We start from the raw sequence: 20,487 nt of genomic DNA, 5'->3' as shown, positions 1-20,487 counted from the left end.
TAGTAGTTTATCCATTCTGCTTCATAGTTTCATAAAGGACTATGTTCAGTAAGATTAATTCAGAAAAAAATTAACATATCCCCAGTATTATTTTCCTAACCCCAAAGAAAAGTTTCTCTTATAGTTTCTCTTGCTACTTCTGACTGAAAGACAAGACTTAACTACAGGTTTCAAATATAGTTGCAATAAGTTCAAATAAGCAACTGAGCTAATTTTGCACCCTAGTAAAGCTTCATTCCCATTTCTAGATCTAGAATATCTCCTGTAAACCTAATTACTTTTCTAATTTTTACCCATTAAAGTTTAAGACTCTTTCTGCAAATCTTGCCATATTTTATATTTTTACAGCATCTATAAAATTACCACAGTCCACATGTTTAAATTAATTATTAAATAATTTAGTCCTTTCTAAGTTCTTGCAACTGGACTTTCTTTTGTTATACATGTGTAATATTTCCTAAATGTTACTCACAGGAAACTTATGGAAAACTGAAGATGTAGTCAATATCACTGTACTTTAAAAACCATCAATTTCACTTTATTTACATCTTTCCTGAAGCACATTCAATAGCCTTCTGAATCAACACCTAACAGTCTACAACCTATTAGTAAATGAAGCATCATTTTCTCAGTAAAAGGGGAAGAGAAAGATAATTAAGTTCTCCAGAATTAATGACAAGGAACACCTAAAATAGGATTCAAGACAAACAGCAGGGCTTAAAAATGAAACTACGTAACATTATTGTTCTTCAACATCTGTACTATGTTATTGCTCCAGGCCATGCTATTTGGACCACACTACACTATGTCCAGCACTGAAAACAAGTCAGGTGCCTTTTAGGCAGAGGGAAGGCAAACAGGTGTAGAAAGGACACAGACCTGCCTTGCATAGGAAATCAAAGACTGAAAGTTTTAGACATTTTAAACACACAGGCTTAGTCACTAGCTGTAACACAGAAACTGATGGGATACTCCTCTATTTTAGCACAAAGTAAAACATGCCTACCACAGCAAAAATGTTTTGCTCTCTTATGAAATATCAGAATTAAAGCTGAGGAAAACAGTAACTTCTGAAGCACTCAAGATTACTGCTAAATGAGTGAGTACTCCCTCAGAGAGTTTCCCTATCCAGACACTGATTAAAATGAAAGCAGATAACTCACTTAAAACTGATAAAAAAAGCTCTAACAGAATTTTTTTCTCGATGCCTGGTTAATTTTTGTGAGCCAATTTACTCCTAAAAGACTCTCAATTTCTATCAAAAGTGATGGTTTATTTAACTGTTGTAGCCTGTCTGAATTCAGATCTCACTTGTGGCCAAACCCTTCACTCAGTTGCTGAAGCTGCCCTCCAAAAACGCTGCCAACTTCAAGTATTTTCTTGAAGTATAAACTCCACTATTTGCATTTAAAATACTCTGTAAGCCAACAGCCAGTCTTTGTTAAGTAGACCTGGTTTAATTACTGTTTTTATTATCTCAGCTCCAGCAATCATTTTATTTCTTTCTTCACAAATTCCTTTTGCTTATACATCAAGTATCCAACTCTCAAATGCCACCAGCATTTTCTTCAGTGAATCTAATGACCTATTTTAAAACCAATATATTTATCACAAAAAATACATTTTATCTAGAAACCACTATACTTAGACTGCAACAATATGACTAGCGTTACTGATGTATTTAAGCTCAGAAAAGTAGAAAAAAGGACCATCATATTTACCCACCTGCAGCTAAGTCAATCAAACAGCTGATATCCATTGAGGAATGATTCATTTCAGGACATTTCCAGTACTTAATTCAGTCACAGAAAAGTACCTGGGCTTAATAACTTGAATTTTCAAACTATCAATTACATGACAGCAAGGGTAAGAGAGGCACTCATAAGTACTATGTTCATTCATCTTTAACGACTATCACAAGTGATAGGGAAGGGGCATCGGATATAAATAACATCAATGAGAAGGTTTACAAACAGGGAGCCTAAATTGCGATTTACTATTAGCACGTGACAGTGACAAATGTAATTCCACCATCAGAGAGATCATGACAGCACCTAACATCTGCATTACTTTTTAATGTGGCTAATTTCTGCATGTTCAACTCAATTTGCATGTTGAAAATGTAAAACGGCAAGACAGACTGACAAATAAAACATAGATCCTAGAAGCAGAAAGTGCAATATGAGCACACAGCAGATTAAATTTTGAGAGATTTATTTTTCTGCATTTTAGACCTATGTAGTTTAGGAATTAAAAGTTAATATCTACACCTGAAAACATGCCCACCACAGCACAGAATGAAAGGGGTTGTTAATGGCCTTTCAGCTCACTGACCCACCTGATCTCTGCCTCACACAGTAAGGAGATTAAGAAAATATGGCAAATTATCTTTATTTTACTCTCAATACTGCCACTTCACTTGTGGGTAATAAAACTGGTGGTTTTAAGAGCCAACCCTCCTCAAACTGGACTTCTTAACATAGAATCACAGAATGGTTTGGGTTTTAAGGGACCTTAAAGATTGTCTAGTTCAAACCCTCCTGCCATGGGCAGGGACATCCTTCACTAGACCAGGTTGTTCAGAGCTCCCTCCAACCTGGCAGTGAACTCCTCCAGGGAAGGGGCATTCACAACTTATCTGGGCAGCCTGCTGCAGTGCCTCACCACCTCAAGTGAAGAATTTCTAGTCTACATACACCTTTATCAGCTTAAAGCTGTTCCACCATTCCTTTGTAAAATGTCCCTCTCCAGCTTTCCTGTAGACCCCGTTTATGTACAGGAAGGTGTAAGGCCTCCTGGGAGCCTCCTCTGCTCACAGCTGAACACTCCCAATTCTCTCAGCTTGTCTTTACAGAAGGGGTACCCTGGCTCTCTGATCATCTTTATGGACTCTTACGAGCTCACTCAATAGATCACCTCCCTTGCCCTGCTAATCACACTGCTTTTGATGCAGCCCTGGACAGAACTGGGTTTTTGGGCTGCAAGCCCACATTGCCAATTCATATACAGCCTTTCACCCACCAGCACCTCAGAAGCTACAAAACTCACACATCTGGAAAATCTAAAGTGCTTGGTATATGGCTAGGCAGCTTTAGTAGCTGCCATTTCTCTGATTTTGTGGAACATGATCCAACCCCCAAATAACATACAGAGACTCTTTCTCAGAGTGTTTTTAATGAGTTTGTAAAAATCGACTCAACAATGCAAATAAATTTTAAACAAAAACAGAAATTTTAAACAAAAACAATCTGCACAGAAATGTAGAAAGTTTGACTGTTAAGTTCAATATCAAACCTCACACTGTGTAAGTTGATTTACGAAAGGATTTTTATCAGGTTAACAAACAAAACAATCCATAATGATAAAAGGATTTTTTGTCAAATAGAAATCTACTCATGCTCATTGCTTAGAGAATCATGGAACACCATGGAGCTCTTGGCTCATCTTTTCACTGTGTATGAAAGCAAAAATATCTAATTTGAAGAAAGCAAGGTTTTTCTGCAGGCTGTTAAGAGCTTTGCTCTATAACTTCAGCCCATCTCACCTTTCTTCAGGCTCCAACTACTCTTAACTTTAAAGGCTTTAAAGTGTTTCTCAGCTGAACAGAAGAATTTTCACATCAATTAAACATACATGAAGAGGTACCAGAGAAATTCTGGTGCCATGAAAATCTTGTCTACACTCCATATAGCTGGGAAACTCCTGTGAGTTTTGAATTATAGTTACTTCTTGCAGGAGTCAACATACACAGCTTGTCTTCAAAAGGTACTTTCAAGTTATCAACTACTCTTTCCAGCTGTTGCTATGAAAGTCTATTTTAATGAACAAGCTGGGCAAAGAAAGCAGACATAAAATCCAAAACACAAGTTTTTAAAACTAAGATGCTTTTATAAATACAATATACAGAATGGAAATTCTAATTCAGGTCAATACTGCAGAGGACTCTTCACCTCTGAAGGCATTTCAGACACTGAAATGATCCAAATGTAGCTTACTTGCTCATCAATATTTACTACAGGAAGACTTTATTAAAAAATAACATGCAACAGTAAGGAAATATTCCTTCTATTTCATAGATAACAAAGATGAAAATAAACCCTGCAAGGCAAATATCCAATCAGTCAAGTGGAAGATTCTTGCAACTTCTATCAAACTAAATCCTATGTAGACCTTACATTTCTCCTGTGGCTGCTGACAATTCTAATGTTTTTAGGGTTTTTTTCCAATATCTGGAAATCTTTTTTGTGAACCCATGTTTCATGTTTAATTTAAGCAACAGCAACCACCACCACCACCCACAGAATTCCTTGACTCTTTGAAAATGTCCTTTAGAAACAGCAAGACAAAACTTACTTGTACTTATTACCCTAGAATATATAAAATTCAGGTGCACTTATCGTTCTAGAAGCTATGCTGGTTTTGAGAAAACAACTGTGTCTGTCGTATGTTTGCAGCTTTGTTTTTAAACAAAAAATGCACTGAGTTCCACCTTGAATTCTCCCTTTAATTATATTTTCTATTCACATAAGTCTTGAACCTTGCTATAATTCTCTCAATTGAAACTGTGTCTTTTCATATAGCCCCCGGCTTAATCACACATTCCCTCCCTCTCCCACTCAGCTGCTTCACTTTCCCACTATTCTTTTAGTGATATTAGCAACAGTACTTGCACTTTATAGACAAAACAAACTCAGAAACTATGTTAATCACTGGAAGTAGCATATGACCTTGCTGCAAAAAGGAGCATTGCACTGCTTTGGTTTGGAACAGAAATCACATTCCAGCTCACAGTATCCATCTCTCAGGCACAGTGAGTAAAGCCATTTCCCAAAGAAGGAGGAGTGGTGGGGAGCAATACATAAAAAGGAGCTAGTGCAGGTGCAGTCAGCGTGCTAAAGAAGGCCCAAACAAGAACAGAAAAGGGAACAAGTCATATGCTTCTATCCCGCACAAGTACTTCTGCTACTATTTATATTTCCACACCCAGGAGACAGCTCTGAATGGTACAAAGTACCACAGTTACAGCCCGACCAATTTCTAGGCCAGTGTAGTAACTGCTTTATTATCATCATTCACAGGACTCAGTTTAAAAGTTTCCTACAAGAGTAGAAGAAAAATCAGAAATACACCTCAGAAATCTACATGCACTAAAATAACATATATATTCTAAATCAAGGTAATGTCTCAAACATCACTGTAGCTTCTGTACCTTTAATGTGTCCAATCCATTTTTCAGTAAAAAGTAAAATATTAAAGCTGTACAGCACTTACACTTCACAGAAACTAGTTAATCAGATTAAAGACTTAGGAAGACAGCCTTCCCTCTGAAGAACATCAGGGATTGGAAGATAATTGTTCTCATGCTCTAGGACCATGCATACATGAATCAAGTATTTTGAAAGAAGACAAACCACAAAATTTGATATGCATATGCAGTAAGATAGAAGGATAATTTCTATTCATAAACCAGTCACATCTGCTTTATCATCCAAAATCTGACAACAGCTTTAAGTCATGAAACTTCATTACATTATATGCAATTTACATAAAAATACACTAATAAATGAAGAAGTGCTTATTCACGATATCTTTCAGATAGCCCTCAAACACCTTATGTCTGGTACTGCAATATGTTTAGTACATCTTAAGAAAACCTACATCTAATCTTCCCTTTAAGGCCACTTGTAGTTTTAGGCAGATAATTTTGTCCTTATCCTAATTACCTTGTTCAGCTGGGATCAAGGCAGTCTGTTACCTACATATAACAGGGTAACATAGCACAGACTGCCAACAAGGTGAGGAAATACCAGTGGAAGCTGCTGAATTACAAACCCTGGAGAGTGAATGCCTAATGCAATGTGCACATTGCGATTCCATTCGCCACCTCCTCAGCAACCTAATCTGGTTACCAATGGATAATGGCAGAAATGCATTCTCCTCTCCTAGAAACAAGGAAACCAAAGCGAGGAATGGTTCCTGGCTGGTTTTCTTCAGCAGCCTCTGAACACAACTGGCAGGGCAAGCTCAGACCTCCACTTACACAAGTATGTGAAATGCCTTTAAGATTGAGGCAGCGCATGCTTTCCCACTGGCGTGCATTCAGTACAGTAGAAGTTACGGTCCATTTGTTTGCTGGGCCACAAGCACAGGATTTTTTTTCTCCCTCTACATTCTTCCAACAATAGCTTAGAGAGCTTGAGACAGTTAACATGGGACAAACAGAAAATCTGGTTCTTCTCTTTAATCTTCACTTGAGAAATCAGATTAAGATCCACCTGCTAAGCATCACATTTTATTTACATTTCTGCTTGTGTGCAAGAAAAGTGGAAAAAAAATCCAAAAGGTTCCAATAAGCCAATGTCTTGTATTCAAGATAAAATTGACATCACCACTTCTAATTAGCATTTCCAAACATACTCTGCAATTGTGTAATACATCTAGGCTGATTAAGTCAGCAAACCAAATAAGACAAGTAAAAAATCTGTTTTCTGTAGTATCTGCACAATACCTTCAGCCTAGTCTCACAAATATTAAGTTAAACATACATACTTGGCCACAGCAAGGTGACATTTATATGAGAAAAGACATTTCTCAAAGGCTGCAGAATCACTAACCTTAAAACATTTTTTCCTATGTTGCATATATTAGGAGGACATACAGAATGTTTGCAAAACAAAAGACCACAGCCAAACCATCATTAAATTTAGAAAAAAAATAAGATGAAGAAGTTTTCCTAATAGTAACTAAGGTTTTGTTTTTCCCTTGCAGTTTCACAATAAAAAATCAGAAGCCTGAATTCCTTGTAAATGTGGTAAGCAGTAGTTTTAAGAGAGACAGCTACATAATCATTCTACACACTGTTAATTGTATCTGGCATTATTTCTCAAAGCTCCTACACAGAATGTCAGCTGACTGCCTGAACAGTACTTTGTTCCTAGTGCCTTTTTTAATGATGAATTAAATTATACAGAGGAGAGTTCCATAACCACCCTCACTTTATAAATCTCGACCATCACAGAATGACAAAAATCCTACAGCTTTGCCTAGAGAATGCAAATTTCTTAACATGCTATAACTTGTATTCTTAATCTGCAAGTTACTGCAATTCATGTTTACACCATGGAGAACTGTGTTGCTCCACAGGAAGGAAATAAAGATGAATAAAAATATTTCCAAAATAAAAAATCTCAGCAAGAGTGAGCTTGGTACACATTCAGTTCTACAAAGACCATGACTTCCCCTGCACCTTGCAAATGACAAAAATACAAATATCAGAAAACTACCCCCATTTTTTTTTTTTTTAGACTGTACAGTCCAAACATAATTTAACTGTTCTGGTCACACTCATTATGTCTTTCAGTCTCTGACATATGAAAGAACTAAGTGAAAAACACACATTTCAGGTGGCCTCAATAAAGGGTCTCTCTCAGGACTTACAACTACTGTTTCAGCAAATTCAGATAAAAGATTTAATCTTATCTGTGACCTTTATAAACCATCTTCTTTATGCAAATCTGCATATATAGTAACTTGTAAAAGCACAGCCATCCTACCTCATCCCTAAACTTACTGCAAGTCCAATGAATGCGTCTCAAGTCTCTCTAAAAATAGTAATGCATATATAGAAAGTCATCAAGGTATTAAGCTCAGAGAACCTGGCTGACACGCAAACCCAAGAGGTGTCATAAAGATAAAACATATGTCTAGTTTTTAATGAAAACACAACCATATAGTCAGTATTGCCTTACTGACCTACTTTCCATTGGTTTGTGTAACAATACACTGTGCAGTGAAGGAAACGTATTAACATCCTATGTATTAAATATACATCTCCAGCTCTAGCACTCTTCTTTTATGGCTATGCTGAATAAGTATGAATTTCTTCACATAACAGGGCAGGTTAAGATCCGGTTGTTTACAAAGCAGTATAGTAAATCCTGCCTTATCTTGCAGAGGTGGCCAACACAACTAACACCGAGGCGAGAGGGGTAAACACAACGCCAACATAAAGATGCACAGCGCAATCTGCCAGAGTAGTAAATAATTGAAATCACGGGCCATCCCAGAAACGCAGGCACGGTTAAAATTCCAAGGACTGGAACGGCCACGCTCGGTGCCCCGGTACCCTACGGCTGCTGCACGTAGCATCCATCGCCCAACGCCCGGCTCGGGCGGAAGCCAAGCACGTCAGCCCAAGACGTCAATCTGCCATACCAACCTGCCCAGCCTCCCAAGAGCCCCCCGCAGCCCTGTGCCGGTACTCAAGGGCACGTCGGTCCCCACTCACCGTCCCCCACAGCCATCATTCCCGGCGGTGCCGCGCGAGGGCGGGCGTGGCGGGTCCCGGCCGGATCCCCGCCGCCTCACTGCCGCTGCAGCCGCCGCCTCGCTTCAAAATAGCAGTCCCGCTTTGAGAGAGATCCTCCGCGCCGGCCCGGCCCCAGCCCCAGCACCGGCCCCGGCCCCGGCCCGGCCCCCCGGGCGCTCCCCTCCCGCCGTCATGTGCCCGCCGAGTCCCCCCGCCGCCCGGCAGAGCCCGGAAAGCAGCGGCCCCACCGCAGCCCCCTCCACGAGAGGACATCCCCAGGGTGAAGCTTTGCCCGCACACCAGCACCACGGAAAATGAAGCGAGAGAAGCAGCAGCCTTGCTTAAGGATGAGCAATCCACAGAACAGAGATCAACCAAAACGTAACATAACACGAAATACAACAAAACAAACCCACAGGAAATAGGAAAGGGCTCCGTTGAAGGAAGATGCTGCCTCTTTTTTTGAGTTTTCGGAAGACTTATTTGGACACATTCTATCTCACCCCCCCCCCCCCAAGTTTAAAAGAGAAACTGCTTCCAAAGCATGCGAGCAACACATGCCGGGAAGCATCAATGACACCCAGCCCAGAGCCTGAGCTCCTGATCAGAGTTTGTATCCGAATCTACGTTTTGGGTGACATGCTGAGGGGACAGAGTGCAATCCAACAGTGATTTTAAAAAAAATAGTAGCAAGCAAGTATCAATTTACTTAGTCTTCCCAATAGAAAAGTTTAAAAAAATCAGGAAGAATGTAGCATTTGCTGTTGCACAGAGCATGAGAACCACGCATTTGCAAGGAGCGGACACAGTTCCCTGTAGTAATAATCCAAAAACTCAGCCAAATTTCTTAAGACCAGCAGAGACATCAGCTTGATGAGGCCCTTTTCTCCCAAATGGGCCTGAACTGACCAGTAGACTCCATTGGTCACTAAATTTTCCTATTAAAAATGATAAGCCACCAGGAAGAGCAGCTGAAATTGAAAACGATGTGCCTAGATTTTGACCACTTGCATTAAGAAAGCCAAAGGAATATATGGGGCTTGAAACCTTTTATTTATAAAATAATCACGGCAGCTATCACCAGTATTCCCAAATTATATATATTAATGTTGTGCTGCACTGGTGAGCTCTATTAAGAGTGTGTTGTCACTGTCACCATAGTAACTGTATTTCCAAACAGAAAACAGCAAAGGGAAATAAAAAGCAATAGTGTAATGTGGAAAAACACACACTAATGCTATGGATTTTTATTTGCCCCTTTTTATTCCAGGAGAACATGTATTTCAGCTGCAACTTTATCACCAATAACATAGTTCCCCTACACCATGATACTAGCATCACATATCCTGTCACACTTTGTGTTTGTAAAGCCAGTCCTTTGAGCCATGAAACATTAAAATGGAAAAAGTGCACAGGTTGCATAGAGATATATGATTTATCTTCAGCTCAATAATTCTGCTGAGTGCAGCAGGGAGGTCAGTTTCCCTACTTCTATTTTAATTTTCTGTCTCAATAATGGCACTACTATCCCATACAGGATATGTATGAATTTTCTTAAGAGACAACAGTATTTACAAATCTCAGGCAGCAGAAACAAATGCTTTTGTAGTGCTGGGATTGGCTGCCAGTTCTGTTTCCAAAGAAATGAACATCCACTTGCTGAAAAATGGGAGGGGTGCTTTATAGAATCTTCTCCAGTTTTGAAGGCTACATACAGTTCTGGTAGCATGAAAGGGCAAAACCAGCAGCATGCATAAGATATTGCTTAACAGGCAAACATTCTGATATTATTCTTTTAATATCATCATTATGAATGCAAACAAATCCCAAGATTTGCATAGCACCTCATTCATTCACATAATTCTGAAGAAATCATCTCTGACTTTACTATATGCATCTGAGAGTAAGAAATAAAAAATCAAAGGTCAGCTGGAGAGGCAAACTAGCTGGAATATTATTTAAGGCTATAAGCCACTCTCATCAAGAAAAAGCACTAAGATTCCTGCCCAGTTCCCTTGATAGACATGGTACTTCCTCATGTGTTGGCTTTTGAAACTCCTCTTTACATCCTACCCCAATTATTATATCCCTAAGTGTGCTTTCTGCCTCATCTACTCTCCAAGAGGATCTGTTAGTCCCTAATGGTAACTTGTTCTCCTCCTCCTCTTTATCGCTCCATCACAGATCAGATTCAATAAAGGAAAGAGGTAACAAGACTATTCACTAGATCCCCTCTAGCACACTCAGAAGGTTAAGATATTAAATCTACCAGTGTGCTAAGATGGCAGGAAGGAGACATTTTCCTGTTCTACCTGTATTTCTCCCACATACCTAAGCACACCAAAATAATGTTTTTTAAAACTCTAAATTACATTAGTACAAACGTTTTCTTATAATATGTATTTGTTTTGACTATCAATATGGTATGGAAAACATTTTTGTATTCAGGTTGTTTAAAGCTGCAAGCTTTGACTCTTTATTCATGTTTTTCTTCCTAAGTACATGTTGGATAAAAAGACTGAACAACTGATGTTAGTATTATTTGATGAGAGAATCCTACATCACATCTCTGGATTCTCAGAAACTACGTAAACACACCAAATATTCACTACCACAGCAGTGTCACTCAGGGCTATGAAGAAGACATCTTCCAAAATTGTATTAACAAGCTCCTCCCTATCCATCACATACTGAACAGGACCCCCGTCAGTACAGTCACCCTACTTGGGACAGTAACTCCACCTGACAGAAAGCCATTCCTTTTGCTGTTAAGGTGACTAACCATGGAGTTTAACTATATTAAAGCCAGTTGTGTTTTTGCGCCTTCCACTCTACCTCTGCCTTCCCCCACTTGGAAAAGACAACCCTATTTTCCCCCTACCATTCCAAACCCTACTACAAAATATCCAAAGCACAAAAAAAAAATCCTCAACACTGTAACAGATGTATTTAGCTACTAAAATTTGGCCTTTATCCAGAGATGTCTGATAAAGCTCCTGAAAGTAAAGTTGCAACCAAGGCCACAGGAATTCAACAATAACTTTAAATCTACACCTGCAAGTGGTACATACAAATTGTCTTTCAGAGAATAATGAAGCACAAAGCCAAGATAAAGCACTAACAATGAATACCTTTTCAATAACACTGAAAAACTGCTTAGACGGAAGCAACAGATGAACTAGGTTCAAGCAAAAATACTGAAGCCAATGTATTAAGAGGGATTCTTTAATTTATTATATTATTCTGTCATTCTGTCACTCAAAACAGAATCACTGTAAGCTTTGCACAGAAATTCCCACCTACAAGACAAAATACATGATTTATACTGTCATAGATCAGCATTAACATCTGTATTTTGTTTGTTTATTGCTTTAAAATAAACCTTGTTAACTCTCTTAAATGGAGACAAAAAGGACAGAAGTACATTAGTCCAGCAACTTGGTATATATATTTTCATATATTTAAATTATTTCAATGCTTATATTCCCCGGACTTTCTCCGTTCTCCTGAGAACTACCCACAGAAAAAATACACATGTAAAATGCATTTCTGAATCTCTCAAACCTATGAAATGTACACAGCTGCATTAATGTAAAATGCAAAAGATAATGGTTTACCCTTTAATAATGAGTAAATTTGCAATCTAGCAAAACATAAACATTTATATTTTTTTGTAAAACAATTTTTCCCAAATTAGAACGCTTTGGAAGTTTTAATTTTTACAAATCAATTTTTAAGTGTTTAGGAATTGCAATGTTTCATTTCAAAGCAACATGCAGCATAGAAACTCTTACTACTTCAAAGAAAAGCTTACAAAAACACTTTCCCCTGAACCTACAGTCACTTCTGTTTTCACACTAAGAAGAAAAGGGTAAGAAAACTTAAAATGAAAAAGTACATTAAAAAGTAATTTGAGTACATTAAGGAATTATATGCATTCCTCAAAGTATTTCCCTTCTTGAATAGTTAAGACTTTTTAGATACAGCAGACCATAATCAACATAGTTACTTTAAAAGACAAATTAACATGAGAAAATTCTTTCCAATAAAACAATATCTACTGATTACCTGCAGAAGAGAGTGAGACTTCCAAAACTGGCTATGCTAAAGCCACTGCCATAGCACCTCCTTTGTTTGCTGTTATGTGCATTTTTTCATAATTTACAGTTTTAAATTAAATTTTCTTAGTAAAAAATAGCCAAAAAGCAGTAGAAAGCAACAGGGATTCTCTACATAACACATTGTCTTTTCTTGAAATACACCAGAATAAGGAACTCAAGCTCAGTGAAGTCTTAACTTCAACTATTAAATTGTCTTTGAATGCTGCAATCACCTATTTCTGCAGTTTAAAACTCCATGTATTATAATCATAATGCATCATTTTAACAGAGAAGATATCAAACACATCCATCACTAAAGTCCATTTTTTCTCTTAGAAACATACTAAGGATAAAGGTTCATCTGCTCTTTTTTCCCATATATGAACACTTTGCAGCATTATTCTACCCTCTACTGAGCACATCTGTAACTCGTTAAATATTCACTGCTTTTTTCCATGCAGTTTCAATACCTTTTCCAATTGTATTCTGACCACAATCCAGCAAATGCTTCCAGTAAGTGTACAAGCGTTTCACCAAGTGTCTCATTTTCTTAGCATTTACATGTTTCTAATCATCCTTTTCACATTGACAATGCTAGTATTTAAATGCTTATCTTGCATTAATCTAAAGCTGATTATAAATATATGATCTTTCATACTCACCATTGGCATTACTTAAAATCATATTGTCAGAGTTTCTTATTTCATCAAATTTTGCAAAGATTGTTTGCAACCTATAAAGAACAAAAACAACAAAGGATTTTTACATCTCTGAAATCCCACCAGCTACTGGTAAAAACAGAAATCAGTTTATTAGCATATATAAAGCAGCAATGCAGATTATACAAGGGATTAACTGTATGAAGAAACAATTCCTAAAGGATTCCTCTTTAGCTGAGCATCTTTATAGATATGCATAGAAAACTATGTAAACTAAGCAAAGAACAAAAATTAACTATTATTACTATGAGTGTGATTAAAAATAACTTTCTAAGGTTCAGGTTCAGTAATAGCACATATTAGGTATATATATATATATATATATATATATATATATATATATATATATATATATATATATAGCAAATATATATATTTACTCATCCTCAACAACAAAAGGCAGCAATTTGAACTATGGAATGTTCACTTAGAAGATAAAAAAAAGGGTTGCTATTTACTTTGTTCTAAGACTATTATTAATTTTCTTCAAAGTTTTTGTTTCACAAAATTTCCTCAGTTTGGTTATGAAAAGAGCTCTGTGGTAGTTAGCACTTCCACATGGGAAAAAACTCCAAACAACAAAACCTTCTTCTAAACTTAAGACACACTAAACACTTAAATGTGTCCTACATGCACACCACTGATTTTAGCTGTCACAATAGAGAATACACTGCAAATGCTTTGCCACATATGAACAGCAAACAGATAAACAAAACTCCAAATTAATCAAAACAAAAAATTCCACAATCCTAGATTTGCAATCTAGTCCCACAAGGCAATGGTGCTCAATCAAGAAAGCTGGCAAAACACTTCAACAGCCCTTTCTAATCACTTCTGCAGAAAACTCAATAAAAGCAGTGGAAGTATCTCCCAGAAAAGCATGACCCTTTATTGCACTAGCAATAGATTTGTACTGACATAATACATTGTTCAGCTGCAAACAACTGAGAATGTTTTCTTATATTTCTCCAAAGACTTCTCTGCATTTTAGACTGCTTGGAAAATTGTAATATGTAACATACACAATGGATTTTTAGCTCCAGGACTATCAGGACTCAATCCTGATTTCAAATGTACAAAGTAATGAACTACAAATCACAAGGACAGTCTGCAGGTCTCCAAACAGATACAATTCAGCTACATCAGAAGAACTACGGAATATACTACCCAATTCAAAATTTGCTAAAAATTTGCACTGAAAGGCTGTCTTTACAATTCACAATCCAAACTATTTTATGACAAACCAAGAAAAATGGGTAAGAACTACACCTGGGTATGAAAATTCTCACAAGGAGAAAAGTCAAAGACACACAAAGATTTCACTTCAACATTTCAATGTGCACACATCACTTTTATGATTCATGTAGAGAGGCAGTGCACTTTCACTGCATAGCATACATTCTCTGAAACTTGAATATCCCTTTCACTCACTGGGACCCCATTTATCTAATAAACCTGAGTTATCTAATAATGAACAATGTGATAAAATAATGAAATGCAGACAGACAACAACACAGAAGATTTGAGCCTTCCCCTCAAATTTTCCAACAATTTAGGACTCTCAGGATGCATTATTTTCACTTTCCAAATACTTCAAAGCAATCTTTGAAGAGCAAACTTAGCAGGCCCACAACAAGAACTATACCAATCTCCACAAGGCCTACCCTCCTGCAAACATCTAGAACAATACAACCAAAAATCCTCTTAATCATTTAAGTCAATAACCCCTAACATAAACCATCAGTTACTCTACCATCTCATCTTATCTCAGACTGTATGTAGTTCAGTAGAAGTTTGCCTAATCTTTCCCCAGCATACTTGCCAGCTTGTTTCTGGAACCTATTATCCACTCTCCCTTCTGCACAGCCATTGCATTTCCAACCACTGCTGCCACAGCAAAATGTCTCAAATGGCAGCAATTCATAAATGTCACTACTTTACTATTAAACCACAAGTCCTTCAATGAAAAGATCAATTTTGCAAACCAAAGGCAATACATACCAAAATGGGGTTTTCTACACTTTGACTTGAAAAGGTAAAACTTTTGAAATTAAATGCTTTTTGGGTACTAGAATTTACTAATGACACATGAAATCCCATTAACATGCTATGCGCTTTCAACTGTACAAAGCAAGAAGTTCAAACAAGAAAAAATACCTATAATAATGCATTAGGTCATCTTGCTTTCGTAACAAAAGTTAATGTGTTTGCCTCATACATTTGTGTTTATCACGGATTATGAGTTCCCCTCAACAGTGCTGGTTTCCATAGAAAACACTGCATTAACAGTTCACCTAGTTAATGAGGAAGACTTAACAGTACATCTGAAAGGCTAAAACTGCCATCCTAAGAAACTGAATATGACTAGAGAGATTAATAGATCTACCTTAACATTTCACTTCAGTTTTTATATCCTGTAAAGCTGATGTTATCCACTTGGCACAAATATTTTAAAGAACTCAAATGAAAAAAACATATTTCCTGCTCTTTTGAACTTTGTTTTCAAAAATGCTTTCCTGAGTGTTTTAAACAGAAGCTAAAAGCCAAATGCTCCCTTATAAATATAATAATATACACGTTGCCTTTCACGCTGGGCAAAATATTTGATAAAGTATTAACTATATGCAATAAAAAAAATGTGTTTGTCAGCACTGGATGCTATGTTGTCAGTAGTGCAGGCTGGAGAACAACAAAAAGTACTGCCATTCCTCAAACTTTCAAAGCATGTCTTTATGACCAGAGGCACACTCTACAGTATTTGTGATAATTGCAACAATAGAAGAGTCCATCATAACACAGCTGTCAGTGTGGTAAACCACGACTGCAGAACCAAGACCCTCTTTAGAAGAGCTTACAGGTCTGTAACTACTACTTTGCAAAGTCTCTCATAACAAATTTCTCCCTCTCTCTCCTCCCACTCTGCTCTTCTTACTACCTTCTTCTCTTCTCATATTTCTTCACAAGCTCACAGGCAGCAAGGCAGTATAGGCTAGAGTCTCTAAAAATATTGCAACCACAGGCAATTTAGGAATGTTTACAAGAGGTTCAGCTCCTGGCAAAAGAGAGTCTGCCAAGAGGATTCCAAGAAATTCTACAGTTTTACTGGCAATGAGGAATGTTTTTTGCAAAGTTTTTCCTTCATCTCATATCTGCAAGCCCAGCTCTGGATGTGTCAATTATAATCAACCAGTGAAGTCACCACTTGTCACTGGTGGACAAAAATATTATCTTCTTGTCCCAAAAAGGCATAGACAGCTCTTCCGCAACTTCTTATATATATGGGAAAATCTCCATTGACAAAAACCATGTTTGGGACAGCAGGTACTTCTGGATGGGCTGTCAGTCAATGAATGAATGCATGAAGCTGTAGCACTTTAAATGGGGGTTCCTGGGCAAACTGACAAGCCCTGTTCTCCAGCAGGCAACAGGTCTCTATCAAAATATTAACATACTATGGTGAGGATGGGCAATAAGAGGAATATGTATGTACCCTGCTAGGACATAGCTTGAGCTGACATGCACACATGGAAACATGGATGCTTCCATAGAATGTGCACAACACTTCACAATGAAAAGCTGTTATTCATTACCATGCTTGATGGAGTTCAACTGTTCATATGACAGGCAGACGGGGATACTTAAAGGTGTGGAGTTTGTGGTGAAGAGGCAAGAGCACCACTCCCCTATCGATCGTAGAAGGATAAAGAAGAGCAGGTGGTAACTAGTCTGTTGTTAATGTCCAAACTGAGCCTAAAGCAGGAAATGGCCCGTATGAAACTTTGCAGTTGAAGACATATGTTCACATCTGGACACACAGATTGACCTCAGATAGAACTTGAACTAGACAGATAAGTAGAATGTGCATACCACATCAAGTGTGATATTCAGAAATGCATACTGCAATATGCTTCAACATTTTAAGAAATTAAGTTGTGGCCCGAGGCATAAGAAATAAACAAATGACTGTTTTTTTACATTTCTGTTTCTCAAGCAACAGCAAGGAAATTTGTCAGATTAATTCCTCAATAATAAAAGCTTTTGACATTCAGACTAAGTAACCAATATCCAGAGCCATGTATACTATTTCCGTTCAGGGAAGATCAGCCACACAGATTCCATACTGTAAAACATTCAGTTTGGCCCATAGAGAACAAAACCTCTTCAGTATTTTTGGCTCACTGAACAATAAACACAACATCCACTTTCATTATTCAGAAATATATTAACACTACTACTTTCACGTCTGACACCAAAGACTGTCAAACCTCTCTGGCAGCAATTATAACAAAAGGGAAAACAACATCCAAATTTCTAACCACTGACTTGATACTGATTGTTCTGGAAAAGGAATGTGCTTCAAGCAAAAAGCACAGTAGTATTCTGAGATTTCTAAGCTAAAAAAAATAACAAATAGAAGGAGGAACTCACTGAACTGATTTATAAACAAACTTACCAATTAATCTTAGTAAAGAACAGAAATGCACTGAAGAAAAATAAATAGTAAATAAGTAGAATTGAACTACAAAAGTAAGATCCCATATTTTATTCATTACTTAGATTTTGACAGATCCAGTAAAGCCCTGTAGAAAATCCAGTATTTTCCACAAAGGCAAACCCTACTAAGTGCAGATTACTAAACCTTCTAAGCCTGCTATTACTATTTGGCTTTATATAGACACAACATGAATATACCATTTGCATATTTAAGGAAGTTAAACAATTTCTCAAAACACTGCTTGATTAACTTTCCTGCCTTCCTTTCAGCAGACAGGAGCTCTTATTTTCAGTGCTCTAGGATGGAGTGCATTCAAGCAGCAACACACAGCTCTGTAATGTGCAATTTGTTATGCAAACAAAACAAGCCTACATTTTATTGATTCATGTGTGCACTAAGCACTGAAGTAATATATTTTTCTGCTAGTATTTATATTTACATGTAAATTTTAATCCACTGGCTTACAGGAAAGGAGCTGCAATGCAGTTCTTTAAGTTTGAACTCAACAACTGAAAGCAGCTGTGTCTGAACTACAGATCATCTGTAATATTTAAAACCTACTCGGACACACAAACATGAACACAGATTCCTCTCAAAATAATGATGATACTCTATATCAAAAGTTTTTTTCCACAGATCATAGCTCCTGCATAAGCACCTGAAAATTCAACTGCATCTAAGCAAAGGGAAAACCTCTGACAGGCACAGGGAAAAAATGTCTTAAATTAAGTCTGCCTCTGAAGGAATAACAGTCTGAGCTACCACAGAGCTAATCTGTCTCTCCTGAGCTTTGTCAAATGGCTTCTTAATTGTATGAAGGAGTAAGAAGCGACTACAAGAACTCTGCTTTCTGTCAGGGATGGATGGTACAGAGTGGCAATCTCATGTTTAAGTGAAGCAAATCAAAACTCCCCCCCTTTATCCCAACCTGAAACCTACTGCAGGGGACACAGTACTGACACTCAGCTCATGTACTATTTAACATTAGTCCTGACTCTCAGGTGCAAAACTTTTGGAGATTCAGTGGCAGCAACCCATTTAACATGCACCAAGTAGAGTCTTGTGTCTTTATGTAAATGCAAGTTATACAACCATGCTTGCTTTTAGATCGGGGAGAATTTTGTATTTGTATGTCTGAATCAGCTGATTCAGACAGTAGAAACAACAACTTAACACCTCCTGCAACTAAATTAGAAGCTGTTGATTGTCCTAAGGATACAAAGCAGCTATGGTGTTTAACCCTAGTTGGATGCCAAGATGTACTTTGCATCACATGGAATTGTAAACAGTGAGCACTGAACTCAAATATAGAGTCAAACCCAACATTCATTGCAAAAAGGCTGTTATCTGCACTTTTATTCTCTGTTCCAAAAGAAGTCCAAGGCCCTATCTTAATGCAAGGAAGATATGTTCCACTTATTTGCTGGGAAACTATTTTTTGAATTGCAGTAATAATACAGCCTAAACTTCTGTGGTAACCATATAATTCATTACTAGTCTAAAAACAAGACTATCATTAAATAGAAGAGAATGTGTAAAACTTCTCATTCTCATAGGCAAGGCAAACTTGCGTCTCAACAGGGTGAACTCTGCCTGGAATGCAAAACAAATTCAACATCCTTCTCCCACGATGCTTTCATAGAACCATAGAATGATTTTGGATTATGCAGTTCCAATCCCTCCGTCGTGGGCTGGGATAGCTCTCACTAGACCAGGCTACTCAAAGCCCTATCCAACCTCACCTTCAACACTGCCAGGGACAGGGCATTCACACCTTCTCTGAGCAATGAGTTCCAGTTTCTTACCACTGTCACAGTAAAGAATTGCTATCGAATATCAAACCCAAACCTATCCTCTTCCAGTTTAAAGCCCTTGCTGTTGGTCCTTGTAAGAAGTCCCTCTCCAGCTCCCCTGTATGCCCCCTTTAGGTATTGGAAGGCACTCTAAAGTCTCCTAAGAGCCTTCTATTCTCCAGGCTGAACAATCATCTGTTTTCATAGCAGAGGTGCTCCAGTACCCTAATCAATTTAGTGGGCTCTCCCCTGAACTAACAGGTCAATGTCCTCCTCATGCTGGGGGCCCCAGTGCTGAATACATATTTTGATATATTATCAAGCTGTATTTTGCTATCCTACAAATAACTTAAAAACTAGGGGTCTTAGTTTTTTAGATGGGTCTGATTAGGCACTCAACTGATATTCTCTTTGACACCAAGTAGTAGACATATTCAGCTTTATCAAAATCAAGAAGTGAATGAAGGTGATGGTAAAGTATGTTAATATATAAGAGGTTAACACACTTTTAAAAGTTAACAAGGAATTTAAAAGAATTTATAGAATAAACAGTCTTTCTCACAAAGTACAATTTCAAGCTCTGTCTAGCTTTCTTGATTAGTCAAAGGTAGAAACAAAACAATGGCTAATTTTCTTTCATATGAACTAATCAACATACAACACAGCCAGGAACTCTAGTGACATCATACTGAAATGCAAAGCTAACTAAAATACAAAACAAAAATTACGATAATTTTGAAACAGAGTTTTCAGTGAGCTTAAAGTTCAGATAACGAACAGTAAAACAAATGGCTCAGAATTACAAAATCAGAACAGCTGGCTCACCTTCCAGGAGGAATTCCTCTTTTTTTAAGATCTATTCGTACTTTCTCTCCCACATGTCTATAAACCTCTACAATGGCTAATATGGCAGCATCTCTCACCTGTGAACACAGTTTAAATTGTCAATTTCAGGGTTACAGAAACTAAAACAACATAGGCCACTAATCTTACAGTTTATATGGCCGTGTATGCCAATTCAGTTGAAACAGTGAGAATGAAAAGGAAATACAACTATTTTATCAAGATGGCA

General features: G+C 37.5%; 1 protein-coding gene across 18 annotated transcripts in view; it reads right to left on the bottom strand.

Annotated features, from left to right (window-relative positions):
- The window catches only part of CLASP2 (cytoplasmic linker associated protein 2), a 145,008-nt gene that overhangs the window by 91,695 nt on the left and 32,826 nt on the right, over window positions 1-20,487 (bottom strand). For all 18 annotated transcript variants that reach the window (XM_062509923.1, XM_062509877.1, XM_062510008.1 and 15 more), the window contains exons 6-7: window positions 20,241-20,338; window positions 13,071-13,141 (exon numbers count right to left, since the gene is read on the bottom strand). In XM_062509923.1, coding sequence (XP_062365907.1) covers window positions 13,071-13,141; window positions 20,241-20,338 — 169 coding nt within the window. The remainder of the gene's footprint in view (window positions 1-13,070; window positions 13,142-20,240; window positions 20,339-20,487) is intronic.

Source organism: Cinclus cinclus, chromosome 1, assembly GCF_963662255.1.
Source record: "Cinclus cinclus chromosome 1, bCinCin1.1, whole genome shotgun sequence".
Taxonomy (NCBI): Eukaryota; Metazoa; Chordata; class Aves; order Passeriformes; family Cinclidae; genus Cinclus; species Cinclus cinclus.
Note: the sequence above shows the minus strand (reverse complement) of the source record. Positions and strands in the feature narration are given on the sequence as shown.